Source organism: Lissotriton vulgaris, chromosome 1_1, assembly GCF_964263255.1.
Source record: "Lissotriton vulgaris chromosome 1_1, aLisVul1.2, whole genome shotgun sequence".
NCBI classification, from domain to species: domain Eukaryota; kingdom Metazoa; phylum Chordata; class Amphibia; order Caudata; family Salamandridae; genus Lissotriton; species Lissotriton vulgaris.
Window position 1 is genome coordinate 42,628,446 of NC_141685.1, and position 25,477 is coordinate 42,653,922.

At 44.0% G+C, this 25,477-nt stretch overlaps 1 protein-coding gene across 2 annotated transcripts in view; it reads left to right on the top strand.

Annotated features, from left to right (window-relative positions):
* LOC147737129 (uncharacterized) overlaps positions 1-13,705 on the top strand; it is a 205,968-nt gene extending 192,263 nt beyond the window's left edge. For both annotated transcript variants that reach the window (XM_086964935.1, XM_086965020.1), the window contains 2 exons: positions 1,020-1,188; positions 1,338-13,705. In XM_086964935.1, coding sequence (XP_086821061.1) covers positions 2,247-4,247 — 2,001 coding nt within the window. In that variant the 5' untranslated portion in view covers positions 1,020-1,188; positions 1,338-2,246 and the 3' untranslated portion in view covers positions 4,248-13,705. The remainder of the gene's footprint in view (positions 1-1,019; positions 1,189-1,337) is intronic.
* Positions 13,706-25,477: the final 11,772 nt, after the last annotated feature.

Below are 25,477 nucleotides of genomic sequence, written 5' to 3' on the forward strand. Positions count from 1 at the left end.
TACGTGTGTCAGTAGGACGCCACTCCACTAACCATGATGCAAAGATCTCATCAGGCTATTGATCCTTACAACAGGATTCATTGCCATCACCGCTCTAGCTGTTAAACCCATGACAGTCCTCTGCCTTAAATAAGGGCACACTTGGTGTGACCCTCCAGGTCACAGGACCGGTCCAAGACTTCTCATAGTCCCTTGTTCGAAGTTGCACAGTACTGGGGTGTCAGAAAAATCTCATGTAATTGTTTTGTTTTTTTACTTTGTGGTACATTTACCCCAGTAACGTGCAGTCACAAGTTTGACGCCATGGACTGGGGAGTTGCCACGAGGAACAGATTCTTCTGCCTGTCAAACCACATGCCATTCTCTATTTCATAGTGTTTTTCTGCTTTTATTTACCACTAGTTTTAAGCAGGTGGTAGATATATGCATGTGGTTGGTTGGGGGGGGCGATGGGTGAAGCAGGGGAGGAAAGGGTAAAGAAATGTCCAACAAAGGGAAGAATTGTGTGTTTCTCCCAGTTTGTAAAACAACAGCATAAGTCTTGGCTGCTTCTGCTGCACCCAGAGTCTTGTGCGTCTTTTCAGTCTAATTTTCCTGTCTGGAAAAAAATTGTGTCCTGTTTTTCTGCACCCGGTACATCCAGGTGCAGAAAAACCCAACAACTGATAATCAGGTGGAATAAAATGAGCACATGAAAGTACTCCTTAATTTCATTGCCCTTGATTCATACTCTGGACCATAGTTGAGGGATATGTCTAGGCATAGTCCTCGCAGCACACAATAGATTAGGTTGCCTTTGGGAATCTATGTTACAAGTTCATAGGGTGCATGTATCCTTTGTGAGCTTAATAAAATGTTGAAAATTCTATAAATCCTCACTCCTACATCCAAGTACTCTCGGGCTACTATTCTACACTCTGCTCAACATTTTCAAAATTCTGCAACTCTGCATTGATTTGGCTTGTAAATTATATTTTTGGAAATTTTCATGTATTAACTATTTAATTTTAATACTATAGGTGATTGAAATTACTGACGAAGAAAGCAAGATTTAGCACCAGGCAACTGAAGTCAGTGCCATAAGAAGGATTATTTTGAAAAACTGAAGGACATCCAGCATTCTACGTTTAAACAATTTCCCAAATCTAGGTGTGGCGAGGAAGTGGAAGACGAGGAAAGTACTATACTGTAAGTGAAGTCTCTAATTTAGCATTCCATTAACCCAGAGCAAAGCCATATCTGTGCACAGAATAACCTTCATCTAAAACATCATGTAATTCCAGAGAGGAAGCACACACTGCATAAAAGAAAGTTATAACAAAAAGTTTCTTCTGCAGACCATCAAAGAAAAGACGCTGAGAGAAGACTCCGAAGCTGACACGTTAACAACCAAAAGATTGGAAAATCACCTTTGTTCAACAACCAAGACTATCTGCCTCTGGGTAGAAAACCACGACCCACTCTGCTCACTCTTGCGAAAACCTTAAAAACTCACTACTTTATTGTGTTCATGACCATCTCAGATTGTTTCCTTTTTATTGTGTACTGTTCTGTAATTCTATGTAAATTGCCTCAACATTATCTGCTGTGCATGAGGGATATGTAAAACTGTTAAAGATAAAAATGGATTAAATGCGCACCGTTACGCTATAGGTAATGTAAATAAATCCTCGTCTTCAGAACTACAAATCTTAACCTTACACCAAACATAGAAAGGGTAAAAGGAACTGATGTTCTGCGACTAATGATCCACAACAGTACTGTGCACGTTCTAACGCCCTCAGTTACTGCCATTATGTCAGTGCAAAAAGGTACTTATCAGTTTAATCATTAAATATCAGACTAACACCTTATCACTGCATTGCTAAGAACCTATACAAATAGATTTGAGAAAATTTTCAGTCACAAAATAAGTTGCTGCCGGAGAGGCTAGACCTAAAGACTATTATCTGCTAGAAACATTTCAACATGTGTTACAGGGCTGCTTCCAGACATATTTTGCTCAATTCAAGTGTTAAGAAGATTACACACAATTTCTTATAGAGATAAATGCTGAACATTATCTAAACAAGCTAGACTCTAAAATCAGGTTCCCTCTTACCGTGGCATATAAGCAAGAGAAAACGAAACATAGAGATATTAACTCTAGGAATACACCTTATAAAAACAATGACTGTGAGAACAAATTCAGTGTTCAAAACCGCCTCAATCAAGGTAAAATAACCTAAGTTGGGGAAAAAAGTTACATGTGCCAAAAAAGATACAGCCCTAAATCTTATCTCACAGAATTTGATAGAATGCACACTGGGGGAAACCACTTTCAGTGCAATGTATGCCAAAAAAGTTTCAGACGTAAATCTTATCTCACTGAACATATAAGAATCCACACTGGGGAAAACCCTCATCAGTGCTCTGAATGCCAGGAAAGGTTTTGTAACAAAGAAAGCCTTTCTCAACATGCAATAACCCACTCTGTGGAACAACCTTATCAGTGCTCTGAATGCCAGAAATGTTTCAGTGTAAAAAGTAGTCTCACACGGCATAGAAAGATCCACACTGGGGAAAAGCCTTATCAGTGCTCTGAATGCCACAGATGTTTCAGTGAAAAAATCAGACTCACTGAGCATATAAGAACCCACACTGGGGAAAAACCTTACCAGTGCTCTGAATGCCACAAATGTTTCAGTAAAAAAAGCGTTCTCAATCAGCATATAAGAACGCACACTGGGGAAAAACCTTATCAGTGCTCTGAATGCCCAAAAGATTTCAAAATTAAATCACTTCTAACTGCACATGTGAGATTCCACACTGGGGAAAAACCTTACCAGTGCTCTGAATGCCACAAATGTTTCAGTAAAAAAAGCGTTCTCAATCAGCATATAAGAACGCACACTGGGGAAAAACCTTATCAGTGCCCTGAATGCCACAAATGTTTCAGTGATAAAAGCGTTCTCAGTCGGCATAAAAGATCCCACACTGGGGAAAAACCTTATCAGTGCTCTGAATGCCAGAAATGTTTCAGTGAAAAACGCGAACTCACGGTGCATATAAAAACCCACACTGGGGAAAAACCTTATCAGTGCTCTGAATGCCAGAAAATTTTCCGAAACAAAGGAAGTCTTTCTCAACATACAATAACCCACACAGGGAAAAAACCTTATCCATGCTCTGAATGTCAGAAATGTTTCAGTTACAAAAGCAGTCTCAATCAGCATATAAGAACCCACACTGGGGAAAAACCTTATCAGTGCTCTGAATGCCACAGATGTTTCAGTGAAAAAATCAGACTCACTGAGCATATAAGAACCCACACTGGGGAAAAACCTTATCAGTGCTCTGAATGCCACAAATGTTTCAGTTACAAAAGCAGTCTCAATCAGCATATAAGAACCCACACTGGGGAAAAACCTTATCAGTGCTCTGAATGCCCAAAAGATTTCAAACTTAAATCACTTCTAACTGCACATGTGAGATTCCACACTGGGGAAAAAACCTTTCAGTGCTCTGAATGCCAGAAATGTTTCAGTGACAAAATAGAACTCACTCAACATATAACAACCCACACTGGGGAAAAACCTTACCAGTGCTCTGAATGCCACAGATGTTTCAGTGTAAAAAGCAATCTCACTCAGCATATAAGAACCCACACTGGGGAAAAACCTTATCAGTGCTCTGAATGCCAGAGATGTTTCAGTGAAAAAATCAGACTCACTGAGCATATAAGAACCCACACTGGGGAAAAACCTTATCAGTGCTCTGAATGCCACAAATGTTTCAGTGAAAAAAGCAGTCTCACTCAGCATATAAGAATCCACACTGGGGAAAAGCCTTATCAGTGCTCTGAATGCCACAAATGTTTCAGTGAAAAAAGCGGTCTCAGTCAGCATATAAGAATCCACACTGGGGAAAAGCCTTATCAGTGCTCTGAATGCCACAAATGTTTCAGTGAAAGAAGTGGTCTCAGTCAGCATATAAGAACCCACACTGGGGAAAAACCTTATCAGTGCTCTGAATGCCACAATTGTTTCAGTGAAAAAAGCAGTCTCACTCAGCATATAAGAATCCACACTGGGGAAAAGCCTTATCAGTGCTCTGAATGCCAGAAATGTTTCAGTGAAAAAAGCAATCTCACTCAGCATATAAGAATCCACACTTGGGAAAAACCTTATCAGTGCTCCGAATGCCTAAAATGTTTCAGCCGTAAATCGCATCTCACTGGACATGTGAGAATCCACACTGGTGAATAAAATTATCAGTGCTCTAAAGGTAAAGATTCAGAGGTAGTGATGGTTACAAGCGCCATAAGAAAACACACCATCAAAATAATTCAGTGCTCAGAACGCCAGAAAAACATCAATTTTATACTCAATCTCACTCTACATGAGCAGACTCACACACGGGTAAAACATTACCAACGCTGTGAATGCCAGAAATTCCTATTTGACAGGCACATCCTCACTAACCAAAAGCGACTCCATACTGATGAAAACCTTATGAGTGCTCTGAATGCCAGAAAAGCTCCAGAGAAAAACGCTATCTCACCATGAGAAACTCCACACTTGAGAAAATCCTTATGCCATAAAAGGTTGAATCTGAAAGACAGTGTTATGCTTCATGAGAGATCCCAACCGGGGGATAAACCTCATGAGTGCTCGAAATGCAAGCAAAGTTTTGGTTACAAATTACTTCTCACTTGTCATGAGCAAACTCACAAGGGAGAAAAAAGCCTTATGTGTGTTCTGAATGTCAGATAAGGTTCAATCACGAATACAATGTCATTTCACATGAGAGAATTCACACTGGACTAAAGCCTTATACAGGAGGGGAAAGACAGAAACGGTATACTCAGAAAGGAGACCTCACTAAACATGAGAAATGCATCCACACCAGGTGAAAAGTAAGGCGTATCCTGAGTTGTAGAAAAGCTTCTAACAACCTGATTTTAGATGAGAGAGCACATATTGAAGTTGCAATAGGATTCATCAAGAAACTCTTGCAGGATAACTTAGGCTGCCTGCATGCAACCTCCAAAGAAATTTCAGGCCTTGAAGTTTTTTTAATTGCAACAAAATCCACAATTAGGTAGAGTTCCTCAATGAAGAAATCCCGCAAAGTGACAAAAAAACTCTGGCGCTCTACTCGGAGTTCCGCGAGCAGCGGAGTGCGTTAGGGTCATGCTCTTCTTGGTGATTTTGATCCAGGGGTGTTTGTCCCGCCCTGTAAAAATAATCGCGAAAGGCACCATGTGTAGCGCAAGAGGGTGCAGTTGCTTCTACTCGAGCTGCAGCTTTGTCAATGTGAAGGAAGGTTTCTCAATGCGAGTGGTTGTGACCTGCCGCACCCACTTGCATTGAGAAATCCGACGACCAACTTTGAGAAATCTCGCCAGGAGGTTGATTTTCCTTGCCAACTAGACCTTGCTACGCCCCATGGAGCTGAGTTTTTAGGACTCTACGAGCTCCGCTGAGTTCACCACCCAGAATTAGATAATATACAACAGCAGGAAAACATAACAAACCAGTTACTTGCCTTCGGTAACGCTCTTTCTGGTGGATACTCCTTTACCTGCAGATTCCTCACCCTGTGAATATTCCCCACACACCAGACTGGATCCTCAAACTTTAAAGCAGTCCTGCTACATGCAGTAGGAGACATCATGCAGCTCAGTGTCGATGTCATTCTGCTCCAGAAGTGACAAGCGTAGACGCATAGAAGCACTTCCCATGTGCACTGTGAACAAATACAGGGGTCTGTGAGTTCATTATCTCACAGGTCTGTATCACATATACAGGCCCTGGCCAGATATTAATTCACAATTTTTATCATGATTTGAATTCAAATGAGGCCTTTTCATTTCCAAAAATTCTAATTGTATTCTCTGCAGCAAGTGTATATATAAAGTGTTGAGTGATGACTGCGCAGGGCTCAAGATGAAAGTGATATGATGATAAAACCGTCCGATCCACATTTTGTTCACAAAAACAGGGCTGAAAATACTTTCGTACAATAGAAGTTATGCAAAGGCGATTCTTAGAAGACATAATTTATATGAAATAGTCCCTGTATAGTCAATGTTTCGACCGTTCCAGTTAATTACCGTGGTCTCATCAGGACGGTAGATCGCCGCCTCTCCAATATGCTTCTCAACTATATTCAATACAACCCAGTACGGATTCTTCTGTATCTCGGGGCACCGTACCTGGGAGGAACTCACATTCAACTAAGCAGTTCCAGCGCCCGTTCGTCGGACCAAACAACTGCAGCAGGTGAATCCTCGTCTCACTGTCAAACAAGTTCAAGTGTGACACTTCCTAATGAGGCCATCGTCATTGACTGTCTTGTCTGTGAGAAGCTGCACCAGCCCTCCTGTGATGGTGGTCCGGAAGACCTTCACCGCCAAGTGAAATGCTCGCAACTCCAACAGCTTGTTGTGGAGTTGGGTCTCTGCCGGTGATAAGGGTTCCCTAGTCTCTGTCTCCCATATGGCCTTCCCAACCCAGAAGTGATACATCCGTCACCACTGTTAAGTCTGGGTGGAATAGGGAGAGGGGTCTGCCACTGGCATGATCTAATTCACTGGAGAAAATGTTGGATTCTGCCAACAATAGGGTGAGTCATCGTCTGGAAGGACACAAACAGGTTTTGCAGCTGCACCAGTTGTAGCAGCAGGTCACTCAGTGGCATGATATCCCGGACTTTGCCTTTATGTGCCATGGCCATGAAAGAACTGGGAGACCTGTTGGGTTTGCAGCAGGGTCTGGCGCTGGCAGTGTTGAAAAACCCCTCTGTAGCCAAAAGGGGACGAGATTTGTGATGAAATTGCGTGGCGGAGGGAGACAAGCAGTAAGGAGGCGCACTGATTGTATACCCCCCACCTGACAGGATGGTGACAGACCCCAACCACCTGCAGGGGAAACGTGCCACCTCATCTCATAGCTGCCAGGTGCTTTACTATGTAAGCAGAATGGTGGTTTACAACTGCGCTTACGTTGGGGCACCACATGTTTTTTCCAGCATAATTTGTTGTACTCCCCCTGTGTGGGATGACAGCACCCGCCGAAGACTGCACCATTGTGTAGTCTGGGACAGTGCACCTTCCCTGTAATTCTGAACTGGGTCTTTAAATATGGTAAATTTTCTGTGCCTATTTAATTCAGGTATACAAAGAATGTGGTACTACTTGTATACTAGGGTAGGTCAAGGAAGATTGAATTTCTAAGGTGGCGGAAATGTTTTTGTCAAAGTGCTTTATTCCCTTAACACCCTCCCGTACCCTGAACATAATGAGATTACGTAGATTACACCTCTGTGTGTCTAATGCTGCCATTTGCATTTCAAGACCAGTGATTAATGTGGCTTTATTAAGTTCAAAGCCATTAGGCGTTCCCGACCTGTCTGATGGAGCTGCATTTGTACATAGGCCTTCCTATATTATGAGATTTATTCCTGCTTCAGTCTTTAATTGCGATGAATACTGTAATACCCAGGCATGAAGTCATCGTCGAGCTGTTTAAATAATCCATCTGTCTTGCCACCTCTTCCCCTCTGCATCCTTAACCAGTGGCCTAGCCAGTGTGCCCTGGGCCTCAAGGTAAGAAAGGAAATGCGACCCCTGCCCTCTGTTTGGATTGTGGAAAACATCAGTAATCATTGTTCTGTGGGCCCCTCAGGCCTCTGTTTGAACTGTGACAAACAGCAGTTATCAGGGTTCAGTGGGCCTTTAAGGCATCTGGGACCTGGTGCCACCGCACCTGCTGCCCTAATAGGAAGCTAAGCCCCTGCCCTTACCAGCTTTTATTCTAGCACAACTGGAGAACCGAAACAGCCAAGTACTGATCTGGCCATATCTGCAGGCATGCAGCCTGCCTCTTGCACTGAAGGGATTTAGGTCGCATGAAAGCAGCATGCGGGAAACAACTATTATCTGAGGCAGAGTCAACCAGCACCTCGTCTGTTCCAACCTGAACCCGTTTAAAACCAGGGACGAAAAACAGTTCATCGTCATCCCTTACTTATCAGAAGGGTAAAATAGATTCATCTAACATTACAGTGTACCACATAAAAAAATTTGATTCTGTTTACAAATTAGAACTAGCATGCATATAGAAAGGGGAGCCTTTGGCCAAAATAGCCATTTTCCCTACCCATACTTTTAACACAGCTTATACAAAAATGCTAATTACATTGTCATCCGGAAATAGTCATTAGCGCCTACTCATAAGCAAATGCCACTTAGAATTGTCTTTCACTTCAAGCTTTCAAAAGTAAATTGATTTAAAAGCAGTATTGAATTTGTTGACATTATGTACTTTTACCAAAATTAAGAGCATCAATTTTATGAGACACCATAGAAAAAAGGAGTTGTTTATATATACTAAACCTTCAGAAACGTTTGATTAACCAGTTACAAAGTCACGTCTAGCTTAGTTAGTTTATAGTCTTTTTTTTAACAGAAATTATTTTACATTGTTGCTGGATCTGCATGACTAAACACTTATAAGGCCTCAAAGGTGAGACCTATTGGCTATGCCAATGCTTGTTAGTGATTGAGTACATTGAGCAGCAGAACTTTTGATTAAGTCCTGAAGAATGCCGCAAACACCTCTTTGGAGGGTTAATATGCTGAAACATGTTGACCTCTTATTGACTCTAACAGTGCATATATCTTTCTCCCACAGTGCCCTGTTTTTAATCCTGGCCCAGGGGCTTACAAATAATGGAAACCACATACCCTTTAGCAAGTTTTAACTTTCACTCTGCTGCCCACACTACCCTGAGCTCATTATTGTGGTATTTAGTATACCTTTCTTTACGACAAAACATGCCCGAACTCCTCCCTCTCAGTGAGGGGGTTGTATCACAGTGCATGGAGATTCCTAATAAGGAAGCATGCCAACTATGGTGGGTGAGGGATATTTCATCTTAGCTAGGTCTTCATTTGAAACAGTAATCCTCAGAGACCCAAGGGTTTCTTGATTGTGGTAGAAATACATTTTTACCCCTTCATTGTACGTTCAAGCACAGACCATTGCATGAAATGTTGTGATCTATGTAGGGAAAATACTCTGTGCACTGAGAAAATGTGTTAAAATAACAGAAAGTTGATAATCGCATTTAATACCTTCTCAAACTTGGATTTATCTAGAAGAGAAGTCTGTTAATTCTAGCAGATGTTTGATACCACAAGATATAAAAAATTAGGGGATCTTTATCTGATATCTTTATCTGTAAATTATCTGAAATTATTGAACATAAACTTATGCACTTATCTATACTAGTATTATAAAGAGAGAACTTGCACCTTTTGGCCAGGTAAACTCGGGAACCACAGCACCAATCACAACACCCAATACAGCGTTGGAAAGGGCACTTGCAGCAGAAGGACATAGGCTATGCAGACGCCCACCATATACATTTAAAATGTAAAAGAACCGTGCCAGCAAAGTAGTCCCTTTTGGGCGTGTCTTCATTGTGCTGTGGGTGTGTGCTGGGGGCGTGACAATCGCTGGGGGCATTCCGTCACGAGTGTTGTTTTTTCTTCCCAGGTTCTATACATTCCTGCTCCCTTTAAATAGTAATTCAGTGGTGGTCCCATTCTCTTAGAACCACCCCAAGCACAGTTATGGGCAAAAATACAACTAAAAGACCCTGCAAAGCATTATGGGATAAGCTTAGCATAATTTTTAGCATTCATGAAAGGGTTTCAATGTTTTTGAATTTTACTCATCAGGGACATCTTGGGACGACGAGGTGAACTGCAGCTTGATGTATAATATTTTAAATGCTATTGCATTTGCCTCATCAGGGACATCTAGGGACGGCGAGGTGAACTGCAGCTTGATAAATAATATTTTAAATGCTATTGCATTTGCATCATCAGGGACATCTAGGGACATGAGGTGAACTGCAGCTTGATGTATAATATTTTAAATGCTATTGCATTTGCCTCTTGGGGACAACTGGGGAGAACGAGGTGAACTGCAGCTCTTTGTAGAATTATTTGGATACTATAATATTCACTACCCACTGCTAATCTCGTCCCATAATGGTTTGCAGGGGCTTGATCTCAAAATCATCACCTCTCTCACTGCTTGCTGGAAGCTAATTTCACTCTTGTGAAATGACTATATGCATTTTAGCATGTAGAAATACTTGTTATTTTACCTTGAATATATGAGGTTTCTGTTTAAATAATTGGAAATCTGACTGAACGAAATATTGCGGATTTATTGTACCAAGTTTGCGCCAATTCCGCCCACCCCTACTTTAAATACCCCTGCACCCCATAATCATAACCCACCCTTACTCTATAAAAAACCCCAACACCCTTAAACACTAACCCATCTTAACCCTATAAATCTACCCTGTACCCCAAACCCAAACCTATCCCTAAACCCTAAAAATACCCCTGTACCCCAAAACCAAAACCTAGCCCTGAATCCTATAAATACCCCTGTACCTCAAAACCCAAACATACCCATGAACCCTAAAAATACCCCTGTACCCCAAAACCAAAACCTAGCCCTGAACCCTATAAATACCCCTGTACCTCAAAACCCAAACCTACCCCTGAACCCTAAAATACCCCTGTACCCCAAAACCCAAACCTAGCCCTGAACCCTAAAAATACCCCTGTACCCCATAACCCAAAACTATATCTGAACCATTAAAATACCCAAACACCCCAAAACATATACCTCAGTACCCCAAAACATATACCCCTATACCCATTCTTGCCTTATCCAAACATTTTTTTAAAATATGCTTTTACCATTCATGCATTTATAACAAATTTCGTTGTAAATGTATGCGTGGTAAAAGCATATAAAATGTAATGTCATGCATTATAATGGCATTGCGGAGTCATGGTACTTTCGTAATGAAAGTATGCAGAGTGATGGTATGCGGAAAGAAATTTGCGGAATAATGGGTGTTTACCCTCCCCCGTAAGTACATTGGTGGCACGGCGGCCCACATCTCCAGCAGCATACTCATATTTTTTCACCACCAATTGGAAAAATGCACAGGTCTCTCTCATTGATGCCCATCACCGACATACACTTTTAGACACACCTCCCACCACAAGTTCTAGAATTGCGAACTTTAGAGATGGGGAGCTACGTTAGAATCTCGGCATCAGCTCAACATCCTGTGATTCCAAGCAAATCGCTTTGTCTCCCCGTGCCTGCCACAAATCAATGTGTTCTTCTGTAATGTAAATTGTGCTCATGCCATGTTGTCGAGTTCGCGCTATATAATATTGCAAGGAAAATAAAGTAGGGAAACTCGAGTTCACACACTACTGAACGCGCACTCTTAAGTGCATCAGCAGTGCACTGTGAATCGGAGCGTTTCACAGGCCTGTCACAGATAAGAAATGCTATCAAAACGAAATCCTACGAAACAATATACTACTGGCCGGCAGCAATTCATACCCGGACAACGTCGGGACGGGCTGCTAGTTATTTCTAAAGATAAAGGAAGTTCTATATTTCTCTTTTCTAAACTAACCCCAGTGCGTATGACTACAATACCCACCTCTCTCAAATCAATATTGTGCTTGTTTAGTGAGAAACCAGGAACTGCGCATCAGTATTTTTCTTAGGAAGCTTCAAGTTAGAGAGTGAAAACACTTTTTAGAATGACCCAAAAATTGTGATAAAGATATTTCAATATGTTTGACATAAATAATAGGTACATTTCATTACAATATTGAAATGGGAAATAACAGGAACAAATATTTACACAACATTACAAAAATATTAGCAATATAGGAAATACTGAAGTTCATGAATTAATAATCCATTTGGTAAAAGTGGTTGCTTGTAGAGTCAGCATACTACTGTGTCTGTGATTGCTTTTAAATAAAGGCATTTTTAATGAACCCCATTTTACTTTCAGATTTACAAATGTCCTCTTGGGTTACTAACTCCTGTTACTGTTTTCAGCCCACATATGGTTTCAAAGCTTAATACATACCTTAAGGATGTATTAAATATTCAGAAGGGAAACTATTAACATTCCCCTTCCAAATTCTGAATTGTTAAATGGGCTTAGTACATTTAAAAAAGGGGTTTAGCATTTACAAACTCTTGTGAATTACCGAACCAGTGGATTTTTTAAACAATAAAACCCTTGGTACCTGAGGCTATTTTTCTCAATTCCCTCCAAATTAAGTTTACTAATAATGTTAGTTTAATGATAACCGGTGCACGTACCTATTTAGTGTTAGTGTTGCTTCAGATCAAATAAAAACCATCACACATAACTCTTATACAATACTTAAAGACAGAATTGCTGACATCCAGCTTTAATGTTTTGTTAAATATATTTGCAAATGTCGTCACTTAAACAGGAAAGCAGCCAAAGCAGTCTCTTAACATAAAATAGGATGTAATCATAATCTTTAGATACATTTTCTGAGTTTCAGGAACAATGTGTGTCATCTGGGTTTACTCTAAACCACTATAATAAACATATTCAATGCTTTGAGATTTGATCTGTTTGTACTGGTTTCCATTGCAGACAATAATCAAGATTTAGAGCAAGGGTCAATCCCACCCATGGCTTTTAAAATCTATTTATCAATGATCTCTATTAGTGTTATCGCAACTAAATCTGTAATATAACTGATCTGAGAGATGGACCTTCAAGTATTATGCTCAGTCAACTTATTGAACAAACTATGGAGTTAAAATCTGAATAGATTAGATCCACAAGCATTGCCTGACCACTGTATTTTACATCAATAGATTACTTATCAGCACATTTTCTCTAAGTACAATTCAGTCATCTTCTATTTTTCGCGGAGCTCGTGCTGGGTCTGTTTGAACTCTTTTAAAATATGACATTTAAATCCAAATGTTCAGGAATTCTAGTTTCAAGCCTGGTCAAACCTTAATGAATGGTACACCTAAAGATGCCTTTCTGTTCCTTCATTTTATTGTGCACCATGATTCAGAAATGGCATGTTTTTGCTTTCGGAGGTAACATTCTAAACATATTTATTATTGTTGCCATCCGAAACATTATTACTAATTTGAAGATAACATCAAGTGGTCCGGTGATGCTTGCTGGAATGGGAAGTGTTTAATCAAAAGGTGGATTGAATTCAAGTTTAGGTGACAATTTAGCAAAAGCGTGTGGATTTTGTATATATTTAAAATTGTTGATTTCCAAAAAGGCCTAAATCAGTAAATTGAATTTAAATTCAAGTTTATCATTTTAATCCTATTGTTGCAAAAGATGTGATTTTGAACCGCATGAGGCGGTTCCTTTCCAGAAAGCATTCAGGTTGTAATCATGAGTCAAATAATGCTGAGGAGGTTAACATATTCAAATTAAATTCTAATTACGCATGAAATGTTCATTGTTCAATATATTTCTTAGTATTTTAATGTGCAGACTTTATTGCTTAAGGAAAATAATTAGAATTTGTTTTTCTATTTGTAGGAAGCATTACATTAATGAAATCTCTGTATCCCACCTTCTTTCCTTTCCCGTTCTTCATGAACGTTTCTATTGTTGAACTTTAAAGATTGCACAAAATTAAGAATTGTGCTCTACATAACTTTTCTGTGTTACAGTATGTTGATTTTTATGTACAACTTTTGTCTCATGTGTATAGCAACTGAATGTTTTGCTTTAATAATCAGCTTATGTTTATTAGGTCTTATTATTCAATAAAATGTTCAAACACAACAAATGGTAGTTGATATGTATTTACAACTGCAGCAGTTTTATTGTATGGGCACTTTCAAAGGGGCCAAAAATATGGTCTGCAGGTTGACGGAGTACCACATTGGCATCAGCAGGGAGAGGTTTGAGCAGGTGATTGGGGGTATATGTAAGGTTAGAGTAGGGGGAACAAAGCATGTACATTGTGGAGACTGTGACTCCTGGAGTTAATGTGAGGGATACCATGCTACCCTGTAAATGAATCCCCTAGTGGTTATTATCAACAAACTTTATTCGGTTTTATAAAAGAAAACCATAAAAGTCATACATAAAATGATGAAACATCTTCCAAGTTACAGATTGACAAATATAATATGTCCAAGTTAATCAGAACACAAGATACAAATTCATGAATTACAGTACAAATTCATGAATTACAGTACAGAAGTTAATTGCAGTTTGACCTGAGTCTAACAGCGACCCGTAAAAAGTTAATCGTATGCAAAACAGTGTCTTTAGAGAGGAGTTGTAAAAAGATAAGAGCTGGTCTCACCCGCCTAAAACCCACTTTTTTGAGAATGGGAATAATAAATACCTTTCTAGGGACAGCATAAAAACTACAAAACATTATAAAGTGCATCATTTCCTGAGGAGACTCACCGTTGCAGCCACAGGACATGAGGCACAGGCCTCTGTGGGAGGCACGAGGGTGTACCAAGAGGTAATGGAAGAGGTTGAGCCAAAACCGGGTCAATAGAAAACGATCATGGATGCTTTTAAGCCCTACAAGATAAGGTTCGGTGGTTGGTACAGTTTTTAACACAATGTACCTACGCACACTAGGCTTACACCACTCATTTCCCTCTCTATCACAGCGGCTCATTCTTAAAAAAAACTCTTTGACCAGAGAAAGGTCCCTCTTACATATGCGCTTAGGGTTAATAAATAGTTCCTACCTACCCTGGAGAGGCGAACTCTTATATAGTGGAGCCATCGGATGCTTGAGACATGGTCAAGTGAAAGGCATTCCCGTAGGACGTCTTTGCTACGTGTATTTTCTTGCTCAGCCCAAATATTAAGCCACAAATCCAGGTAACGGAAAGCCAGTAAATCTGAGAGGAAAGGCATCCCCAATTCTTCATGCACGACATAAAACGGGCTGCTTTGTGGGACGGAAAAGGCCCATCACAGGAAAGAGTTTTCAGCACTTTGCACTGCCCCTACCCCAATGTGCCCCAATATCTCACGCCCATAGCTAACCTTTGAGATATTTTTGGCTTCATATATCTTCAAAAGAGCCCCTATTGGCTTCCCTCGGACTCGGTTGGCAAAGTTAAAAACAGCTGCAAAAGCTTTCCCTAGATTCCCTTTCTTCCAAGTAAGCAAAGGGCGCCAACTGAGGGAATCGTCAAACACAACTCCCAAATAGGAGAAAACATTGGTCTTCAGCGTTGATGAAAGTCCGAGTTTAAAAGTGAACTGCTTAGCTTTACGATCTTCCACCTGCATAATGAACGACTTGGCATGATTAAACGAAAGGTCCAAGTCCTCCATAAAAAGGGCAAAATAATTCAGAAGAAGTTGTAGGCCCCTAGCTTCCCTCCTATAGGACTGGCAGGCTACGCTCGTCTACCTGGGGACGATCAGCATTTGTGGCCAAAAGGGCCTTCTCTAAGGAATTAATATATAGGTTAAAAAGAAAGGGTGCTAAAATGCACCCCTGACACACCCCTCTCTTGAAGTCAAGCTGACTGGACACTTACAGATCCTTTGAATAGCGGATAACCGATGTTGAATCACGGTGAAGATCCCTCAGAATTAAAACAATGTTACTGTCAATGCCAATGGAGGACATCAGCTGCCACAGCTTGAACCTATTGACACAGTCGAATGCTGAGAACTGGTCCATGAAGGCTAGGTATATGGGGCTGGAACTAGCCACAGTGTAATTGTTCAGAACCATGTATAGGTTTAAACACTGTTCCACAGTGGAACGACCTGATCGAAAGCCGTTTTGGATATCAGATAAAAAGTCGTTTTCATCAGCCCAGGATACAAGTGTGTCAAAAACCATGCAGCCCACCACCTTCACCACAGAGTCCAGAAGAGAAATGGGCCTATAACAGTAGGTCCTGTCCCGATCTCCCTTTTTAAATACCAGGACTATAATCGATAAAGCCCAAGAATCTGGGCGGCCAACCTGGACTGCAGCATTGCTAACAGCTGTGAGGACAGGCACCCAGGTTTCTACGTGGGAGATGTAGAGATCTGTCGGGATCCCATCTGGCGCGGGGGCCTTGTTTTTAGACAGATTTTGCGTGGTGAAAATAAGTTCTGACTTGCCTTCCACCCTTTCCTGCCCCTCAGTTGGCGGGGTTTCTGACTGAAGATGCCCTTGAAATGATGTACCCAATCGTCCTCTGTGATATGGGCATCCAGTAAATTAGCATTATTCCCAGATAGAAATGGGCTGGTAATAATGCCCCAGAACTTTGAGCTATTACGCATTGTACTAGCCTCCACTAAATCGATCCAGGCCTCCTCCCTCAGGACAGACTTGCAAGTTGCTAGAGCAGCCTTATATGCTCTTTGTAGGCCTTTGACCGCCACTCGGTCTCGGGGCTTAACACCCAAGGCCTGTCTCAGGTTCCTGGAAGCCTGGGAGCACGCCGAGTCAAACCATTGTGGACCTGGTTGCTAACGGCCGCAACCCGGGTCCCGTGGTAACCTCCATATGACAGTAGACATGTGTCTGAGTGTTAGGGTCCAGCCAGTTGAGACACAAATGGGGTTGTGGTCACTGCATTCACTCGCCTGCACTGAAAAATCGGCAACCAGAGAGTAAAAGGGGGTTCATACAAAGGTGAAATCAATAACGGTCTCACACCCTCTCCCAATAAAGGTGGGAGTAATGTCTGTTTTCCTCAGAGGCAGCTTATTTATTACAGATGTTAGATCAAATTCAAGCAAGATGGAGTTAAGCTCAACACCCTTGGGAGTATGTTCCATGTGTAAGCCTGCTTGTCGTGCACAGCCCATAGCTTCCACTCCTTACATGATGTCCCTACACAGTTATATTTCCCTCATCCGGGTGTGTAACTCCAGCGTTGAAGAAGTTACCAGAGCAGCTTGCTCCTTCCACTGGACAACAACATCACATGCAAATTGAGAGAGACATACAGTGAGGTATTGTAAGAAACTGGCTCTGTATACTGCACCAAAGTGAGGTACAGTGTGTATAGAGTCCAAGGGTCTCCAGAGGTCTGTACACTGCTCCAAAGTGAGGTACAGTGTGTATAGAGCCCAAGGGTCTCCAGAGGTAGGCGGAGGTTAAAGTTAGATAGAACCTTACTCTCTAAAGTGGTAGCTTGGACGAGCAGTAAGGCAGTATCAGAGGACAGTGTTAAGCATTTGATGTACACACTCAGTCAGCAAATGAATTCACACACTCAAGAACTGAACTCTAGGCCAATTGTTTTTGTATAAAAAAATATACTGTTGTTTTATTTCTAGAACCAAGCAAGCCTGGTACAGGTAAGCATAAAATACTTTGCGGTAATCATTTACTTGTATGAACACAGTTCAAGTATGCAGTAGAAATTTTACTTTGTTTGATTTACAGGGGAGCAGTAGTATGCAACACTTAGCAAATACAGTACATTGAAATGAATAGGCTTTTTCACTAAATTGCAGGTAAGTTACTTTTTGCTTTACTTTTCTTACTCAGTGCTGGATACCTAGATTCAGCACTGGTACATTTCCTAGAAACAGCTAAGTAATTAGGTTTTGGTTATTCGCATGATTTTTAAAGAATATTTTCTGTTTTCAAAACTCCACACTTGGAAACTTTTTTGAGCAGTACATTGAAATGAATGGGCTTCTACAATACACTGCAGGTAAGTTACTTTTCGTGTTACTTTTCTAACTCAGTGCTGGATACCTAGAGTCCGTCCATCATGCCCTTTTGTATCGCTTTGTTCGCCCTAAGTTGGCAGGGTATGCTCAGACGTGAGTCCCTTGCTCACCTTGCCACTTGATTCAAGATAGCCTGGCTGATGAGGGTTATGAACCTGAAACCGGTCCCAGGATACTTGTTTCCGGTCCAGGGAAGACATGGCTTGGCAGTTCGGGCTGGACTGTTCCCATGAGGCACAGGGTCAGACTGATTTGCATATGGCCATGTCTGAACTGGGGTAGCGGAGTGAGCTAAAGAATGGTGATGGATTACATCCAGATCAGTTGACTGGGGGTGAGTGTTTAGTTTGCTCAAACGCTCCGTCCATCATCCCCTTTTATATGACGTTGTTCACCGGAGTTGGCAGGGTATGCTCAGACTTGAATCCTTTGCTCACTATGCCACTGGATTGAAGAAAGCCTGGCTGATGAGGGTTATGAACCCGAAACCGGTCCCGGGATGCTTGTTTCTGGTCCAAGGAAGACATGGCTTGGCAGTTCAGGCTGGACTGTTCCCATGAGGCTTAGGGTCAGACTGATTTGCATATGGCCATGGTGAGTGCTTTTATTGTCAACGCTCCATCCATCATTTCCTTTGGTTTTGCTTTGTTCGCCATAAGTTGGCAGGGTATGCTCAGACGTGAGTCCCTTGCTCACTTTGCCACTGGATTCAAGCAAGCCCACCTGAAGACGGCTGCAATGCCAGAAACCGGTCCTGGGCAGCTTGTTTCCGGTCCAGTCAAAGTCAAATAATTTATATAGCGCACTACATACCCAGAGGGTCTCAAGGCGCTTGAAGAAGGGTGGGGAATTTACTTGTCGAATATCCAGGTTTTAAGTTGCTTTCTGAATGCTAGGTGGTTCTGAGTGAGGCGAAGGTGACTGGGAAGTGAGTTCCAGGTTTTAGCTGCCAGGTAGGAGAAGGATCTTCCTCCCATGGTGGTTTTGTTGATGCGCGGTACAACAGCAAGGGCTTGGTTGGAGGAGCGTAGCTGGCGGGAGGGGGTGTAGAAGGAAAGTCGAGTGTTGAGGCATTCGGGTCCAAGTTTGTAAAGTGCTTTGTGTGCGTGGGTTAGGAGGCGGAATGTTATCCTCTTATTGACAAGGAGCCAGTGGAGGTTTTTCAGGTGACTAGAAATGTGGTCTTTACGCGGGATGTCTAGTATGAGTCTGGCTGATGCGTTCTGGATGCGTTGGAGTTTCTTCTGAAGTTTTGCGGTGGTACCGGCGTATAGGGTGTTTCCATAGTCCAGGTGGCTTGTAACCAGAGCGTGGGTGACCGTTTTTCTAGTTTCGGTGAGGATCCAGCGAAATGTTTTTTTGAGCATGTGAAGAACGTTGAAGCAAGATGATGAAACGGCGTTGACTTGTCTGGTCATCGAGAGTGAGGAGTCCAGGATGACGCCCAGGTTCCGTGCGTGGTCCGTCGGGATGGGTGCTTTTCCAAGGGCCTCTGGCCACCAAGAGTCATCCCAGGCGGAGGGGGAGGTACCTAAGATAAGGGCTTCTGTTTTGTTTGAATTCAGTTTCAGCCGGCTGTGCTTCATCCACTCGGCTACTTCTTTCATTCCTTCATGTAGGTTGGTTTTGGCGGTGTTAGGGTCTTTGGTGAGTGAGAGGATCAGTTGAGTGTCATCAGCGTAGGAAATGATGTTGAGGTTGTGTTGGCGTGCGATGGCCGCGAGGGGGCTCATGTATACGTTGAAGAGGGTGGGGCTAGGTGAAGATCCTTGTGGCACGCCGCAAATGACTTCAGTGGCATCTGACTTGAATGGTGGGAGGCGGACTCTCTGAGTTCTTACGGCAAGGAACGAGGTGATCCATTCCAGTGCTTTTCCTTGGATTCCGATGTTTCTGAGGCTTTGTAACAGGGTGCTATGACAGACTGTGTCGAAGGCTGCGGAGAGGTCAAGGAGGGCGCTGAGTTCGGCGTGTTTCCAGCTTTCCGGGAAGGTGGCGGAGTTGAGGGAGCAGTTGATGACGTCTCGGAGGTGTGGTGCTATGATGGAGTCTGCTTTGTTGAAGATGTGGTGAGGGCATGGGTCTGTGGGGGATCCTGAGTGGATGGAGTTCATCAGGTGGATGGTGTCCTCAGTAGAGACTGGGTTCCAGTTATTAAGGATGTTCAAGGGGGGTGAAGGTACGGCAGAAGGTTGGGTGGGTTGGTCACCGGGTTGGTTGTCGAAGCTGTTGTGGATGTCTGCGATTTTGTTGTGGAAGAACGAAGCTAGGGAGTCGCAAAGAGTTTGAGATGGAGTGATGTCATTGGAGTTGGCAGTGGGGTTGGTAAACTCTTTGACGATGTTGAATAATTCCTTGCTGTTGTGGGCGTTGTTGTCTAGTCGGTCTTTAAATGCGGCTTTCTTGGCAGTCCGGATCAGTTGATGGTGTATGCGGGTGGCGTTTTTGAAGGCGTCCCTGGTGCTGGTGTTTGGGTCTTTTTTCCAGGCCTTCTCAAGGGAGCGACAGAGTTTCTTGGATTTCTTAAGATCATCGTTGAACCAGGGGGCGTTTTTGCTGCCTAGTTTGATTTTACGTTTTTTCAAAGGTGCTAGATTGTCGGCGCTGTTGGTTAGCCATTGAGTGAGGTTAATGTTTCTTGGTTGGGGTTTGAAGAGTGGGCAGGGGGGTTTTGAAGAAGCGATGAGGAGATCTGGTCGATGGTGATTTTGTTCCAGTTTCTTTGCAGAGTAGGTTGAGGATGGTTGTGGGTTGTGGTCTTTTTGTAGACAAAGTGAACGCAGCTGTGGTCCGTCCAATGGAGAACTGTGGTGTGACTGAAGGAGATATGTTTGCTGGAGGTGAAGATAGGGTCGAGTGTGTGACCTGCGTAGTGAGTGGGGGTATTAACAAGTTGTTTGAGTCCGAGGTTGGCGAGATTGTCCAGAAGGGTGGTGGCGTTGCTGTCGTTGCTCTTTTCCAGATGGAAATTGAGGTCTCCCAATGGAATGTAGTCCTCGGATGGGAGGGCGTGTGGGGTGATAAAGTCAGTGATATCTTCATTGAATTGTGCGCGGGGTGCTGGTGGCCTGTAGAGGAGGGTGCCTCTGAGTGTGGTATTGGGGTCGGTGTGGATCTGGAAGTGAAGGTGTTCGGCTCTAGCGAGGTGGACTTCTGAGCTGGTTGAGATGCGGATGGAATTCTTATGGACGATAGCGATGCCTCCTCCTGTTTGGTAGGTGCGGTCTTTTCGGATGATCTTGTAGCCTTCCCGGATGGCAATGGTGATGTCTGGGGCTGAGGAGGCGTTCATCCATGTTTCTGTTAGGAAGGCGACGTCCGGAGAGATGGTGTCTAGTAGATTCCAAAGGTCGATGGCGTGTCTGTGGACCGAGCTGGTGTTGAGCAGGATGCATTTTTGGTGGTTGGTGTCAGATCTCTGTTTGGTGTTAGTGGATGAAGAGTTGGTCTTGGTGCCGTCATACTTGCAGGAGTTGCATGTGAAGGGTCCATGGGTGTGTCCAGGAGCGGCTTGAGCGCAGTTGGGGAGTCAGCCGGGGTTTAGGGCTAAGAGGGTGGAGGCGTCGTATGTAATGCAGGTGGGGTGGGTGGGACGGGGGCCAGAGGGTCTGGCGCTGGGCGCGGTCCAGGCGCGGATGGGTGTAGACGGGCTTACCTTTGGCGCACCTTCGGCGCGAATGGGGCGCGACCGCTGCGCGTGAACGCTGCGCGCAAAGACATATGTCATATGTGGATGGAGGTGAGGGGAGGGGCAAGGGCGGGGCAGCTGGGAGGCGGGGTCGTGGTGTGGAACTGGGCTGGGCTGGGGGTTAAACAACAAACAACAAAATGGCTGCGAGCCAAGAGTCTACCACAACAGATGAGGGCACAACCTGAGTTAGGCTAGGGAAAGGGCAATGGCGCCAGCACAATCAAGGCAAAATCGATTCCACAGTTTAAAGGCACAAGGCGAAAATTATACAACACTCTGGTACACGTGGAAATGGCAGTAGTTTATTTATTTTATTTATTTAGAAGTTTTCTATAGCGCTAACAAGACCCGAAGGTAGCAGAGCGCTTTACAATAGAGGGAATGACAGGAGAACAAAATGACACAAACCCAATAAAAGCGATCAGCGAGCGACAATTTGGAATGCGGAAATGTTCGGACAGCAGGACTTCTTGGTAACAGGATTCAATGTTACCGCATGGATTCAGGGGCCGCTTGCTGATCCAGGTAACCCGCAACCAAGGGAACGGATAAGGCACAAGGATTTGAGTTGGCTCTTGAATTCTGAATAGGACGGTATAGTTCTGATGTGCGGGGGATGGCGTTCCATATTTTGGGGGCATTTCCTGAGAAAGAGCAGTCCGCAGTTCTCTTCTTTCCGGTTTTTGGTAGGATGAGCAGCAGGGAGTTGGAGCTTCTCAGGTTTCTGGCTTGGCCTGCTTTTTTGAGCTTGTTTGCCAAGTATTCCGGTTTGCCGGTGTGGAGGGCCTTGTGGGTGAGGCAGGCTGTTCTGAAGGTGCTCTGCATTTCCGCAGGGAGCCATTCGAGTTATTTGAGTGCCGGGGAGATGTGGTCAGATTTTTTGCAGTCTGTGATCATTCTCGCTGCCGCATGAAGTGTTGTTTTTAGTGGGGCCAGGTGCGATTTGGGGATGCCTGTTAGGATTGAGTTCCCATAGTCCAGTCTTGATAGAACTAGAGATTGCGTGGCTAGTTTGAGGTCCTTGTTGGGAATGTAAGGTTTGATTTTGTTCAGAAGTCTGAGGTTGAGAAATGCGCTTTTCGCCGAGTTCTTAATGTGGTTTGTCAGGGTTAGTTTGGGGTCTAGGGTGAAGCCCAGGGATTTGACGGAGTCGGCTAGCGTGAGGTTACCTTTGAGAGCATCGATCAATTTTAGCCACTCAGTAATTTGAGGATTGTCTTCTTTGTTTGAGATGAGGAGTGTTTCTGTTTTGTCGGGGTTGAGTTTCAGGTGATTCTTTGTCAGCCAATGTTGAACTTCATTTAGGACATCGTTAAGTCTGTGGATGTCTTTAAGGGAAGAGGTTTCCAGGTAAATCTGCGTGTCATACGCGTAGAGTTGGAAGTGGATGTTGGCGTTCCTGAGTAACTTGGCGAGCGGTTCCATGTAGATGTTAAAGAGCTGAGGAGAGAGCACTGATCCTTGAGGGACACCCTTGTTGACCTGCTGGGTTTCGGAGGTGAAGTTCTTCATTTTTATTATTTGCGTACGGTTATGTAAGAAGGAGGAGAACCACTTGAGAACTACCTCGCCAAGGCCGGCTCTTTCTTGAAGGGTCAAGATGAGGAGCTTGTGGTCCACCGTGTCGAACGCTGCGGAGAGATCAAGGAGTATGAGGAGGTAGCAATTGTCTGCGTCAAGAGAACCATGAATGTCGTCTATGATGTTCAGCATCGCGGTTTCTGTGCTGCGGCCTTGTCTGAAGCCGGATTTGAGGGGGTCCAGGAGGTTGATGTGGTCCAGATGTTGCGTTAGTTGCAGGAGTACGCAGCGTTCAAGTGTTTTCGAAAGCAAAGGGAGGTTGGATATCGGTCTGAAATTGTTCAAGTCAGTTGAGTCGAGACCGGGTTTTTTCAGCAGAGGAGTGACTTGCCCTATATTTAGACAATCAGGGACCACTCCGCTTTGTAAGGAGCTGTTTATGATTCTTCCCCAGATGGGCGCTAGGGTAAGCTTCATTTTTTTGATTAAAGAGGGGGGAAGAGACGTGTGCTGATGGTTTGGAGGTCGAGATCAGAGAGATTATCTCAGTTTCCTGGACGGGGCGAAAGCTTAGCCAGGGGGAAGGAAAGGAGTCGGATGGGATTGCCAATGGGAAGGCCGGGTTGCTCTTCTGGAGGTGCGGGTTGTTGATGTCTAGAGACAGTTCGATTTTTAAGACCTTATCGTTGAAGAAGTTGGCAAAGTTATCACAGAGTTCTTTGGATGCCTGCAGGGATGAGGGCCAGGGCTTGGATGTTTGTTGTCTGATTATGTTGAAGAGCTCTTTGGGTCTGTTTTTGGATTTGACCAGTGCCTCGCGGAAGAAGCTGGATTTTTTGTTTTTGATATGGTTATTGTACTTCCTGCGGGCAGATTTTAGTTGGAGGCGGAGAATGGCGGTTGGGTTGTTTCTCCACTTTCTTTCTTTGGCTCTCAAGTTTCTTCTTTCTGCGTTGAGGTCCGCAGTGAACCAGGTTCTAGATGGAGTGGCTCGGCTTCTTTTGAGCTTTAGAGGAGCTAGATTGTCGAGTATGGAGACTAACCCCGCGTTGTAGTGGTCGACGAGATCATTGGTCGAGAGGTGCAGTGTGTTATTTGGAAGAAGTGAACTTAGCTGACCTTCCAGGATATCTTGGGGTACTTGGGAGAGGTTTCTCGACCATTTGGGGGGTCTTGCGGAGGTTTAAGTGAGATGATGGGGTGATTGATATGAAATAGGATCATGTGGTGATCTGACCAGTCAACGGGTAGTATGTGGTTGACCGTGATAGAATTCTTTTGGGCAATGATGGCATCCAGTGTGGCTCCTTTGTAATGAGTCTCCTCGGTACAGTGTTGGATGAGGTTGTTATCATAAAGGAGGCTAGATAGCGATCTGATTAGAGGGTTATGGGTCTCATTCCAACGGAGGTTCAGATCACCAAGAATTAAGATTTTGGAATCGCCAAGTGCGTCTTGAGCAATCAGGTTTGATAGTTGTTCTCCAAACTCATTATTTCTGCCCGGGGGGTGATAGAGTAGGTGGCACAGTAGAGAGTCGTTGTCTTTTGTCTTGATGACGGTGGATAGACATTCAAACGAGTTGTACTCGAAGGAGGAGGTTTCTGTGATGCTCCAGCTATCCTTGTGGATGATAGCGATCCCACCTCCTCGTTGTTTAATCCTGTCTTTGGAGATGAGGGAGAAACCGGGTGGAACCAGCATGTCTAGGCAGGGAGGGGATGTCTTATTAAGCCAGGTCTCCGTGAGGAACGCAACGTCAATGTCATCTGTGAGGATGGCTTCAGCTAAGTCTGTTGCATGTAGTGAGGCCGATCTGCAATTGATTAGGAGGCAGTTGGTGAATTTCTCTTGATTGCTGGTGGTTCTATCTTTAGTCTCTCTGGGTATAGCGGTGAGGACTGGTAATCTCTGTGGTTTGACGATGGGTAGGACTTTCCGGTGACCTGTGATAACTTGGATTTTGGATTTAGGTGAAGCAGCAATGGGGGAGTCGTAGGTGGCGGCTAGTAAGGCTGCTTCCCTGTCTGACATGGGAGCTTCCGATCTAAGCGGCCTGGATGTTAGGTGTTTTGAGCCCGCTGGAGTGGGAGAAGAAATGGAGAACAAGGGTCTGGTGCAGGGGGCTCTTGTTGTTTCGGGTTTTTTTAATCGGAACCCTGGACCTTGGGGAGGGGATCGAAAGGCTGGGCACTGAGGGCTTTTAAGGGCCCTTGGGAGATGATGGTATTGGCGTGGAGGGGGGTCTGGGGAGAGGGACTATGGGGGTTACAGACTATACCAAGGTTAGAGAGGATTTCTGATAAACCTTGGGTGAAAGTGTCGACCTGGTTTTCCAGGGCTGCGAGCCGTTTTGTTATGGACTCAAGGGAGGGGATGTGGGCATCCGGAGTGGGGCCGAGTGTGGTAGGGTTCGCGAGGGAGGGTTGGGCGATAGGGGTCAGGGAGAAGGACGGAGGGGGATTCAGGGGGGGGCCGGGAGGAGGATTAGACAAAGGGGAGGTAGGGAGGAGGACAGGAGGAGGTTTGGGCATGGGTGGTTTGAGAATTGTAGGGAGATTCGCGGGGATGAGGCTCGTTGGCTGAAGGCCGCCTGTTGGCGTGGGGGTGATTGTCGTAGGAGGCTGTCGGAGACTGAGGCTGGGGGAGGTGAGGTAGTTGGAGGAAAGGGTA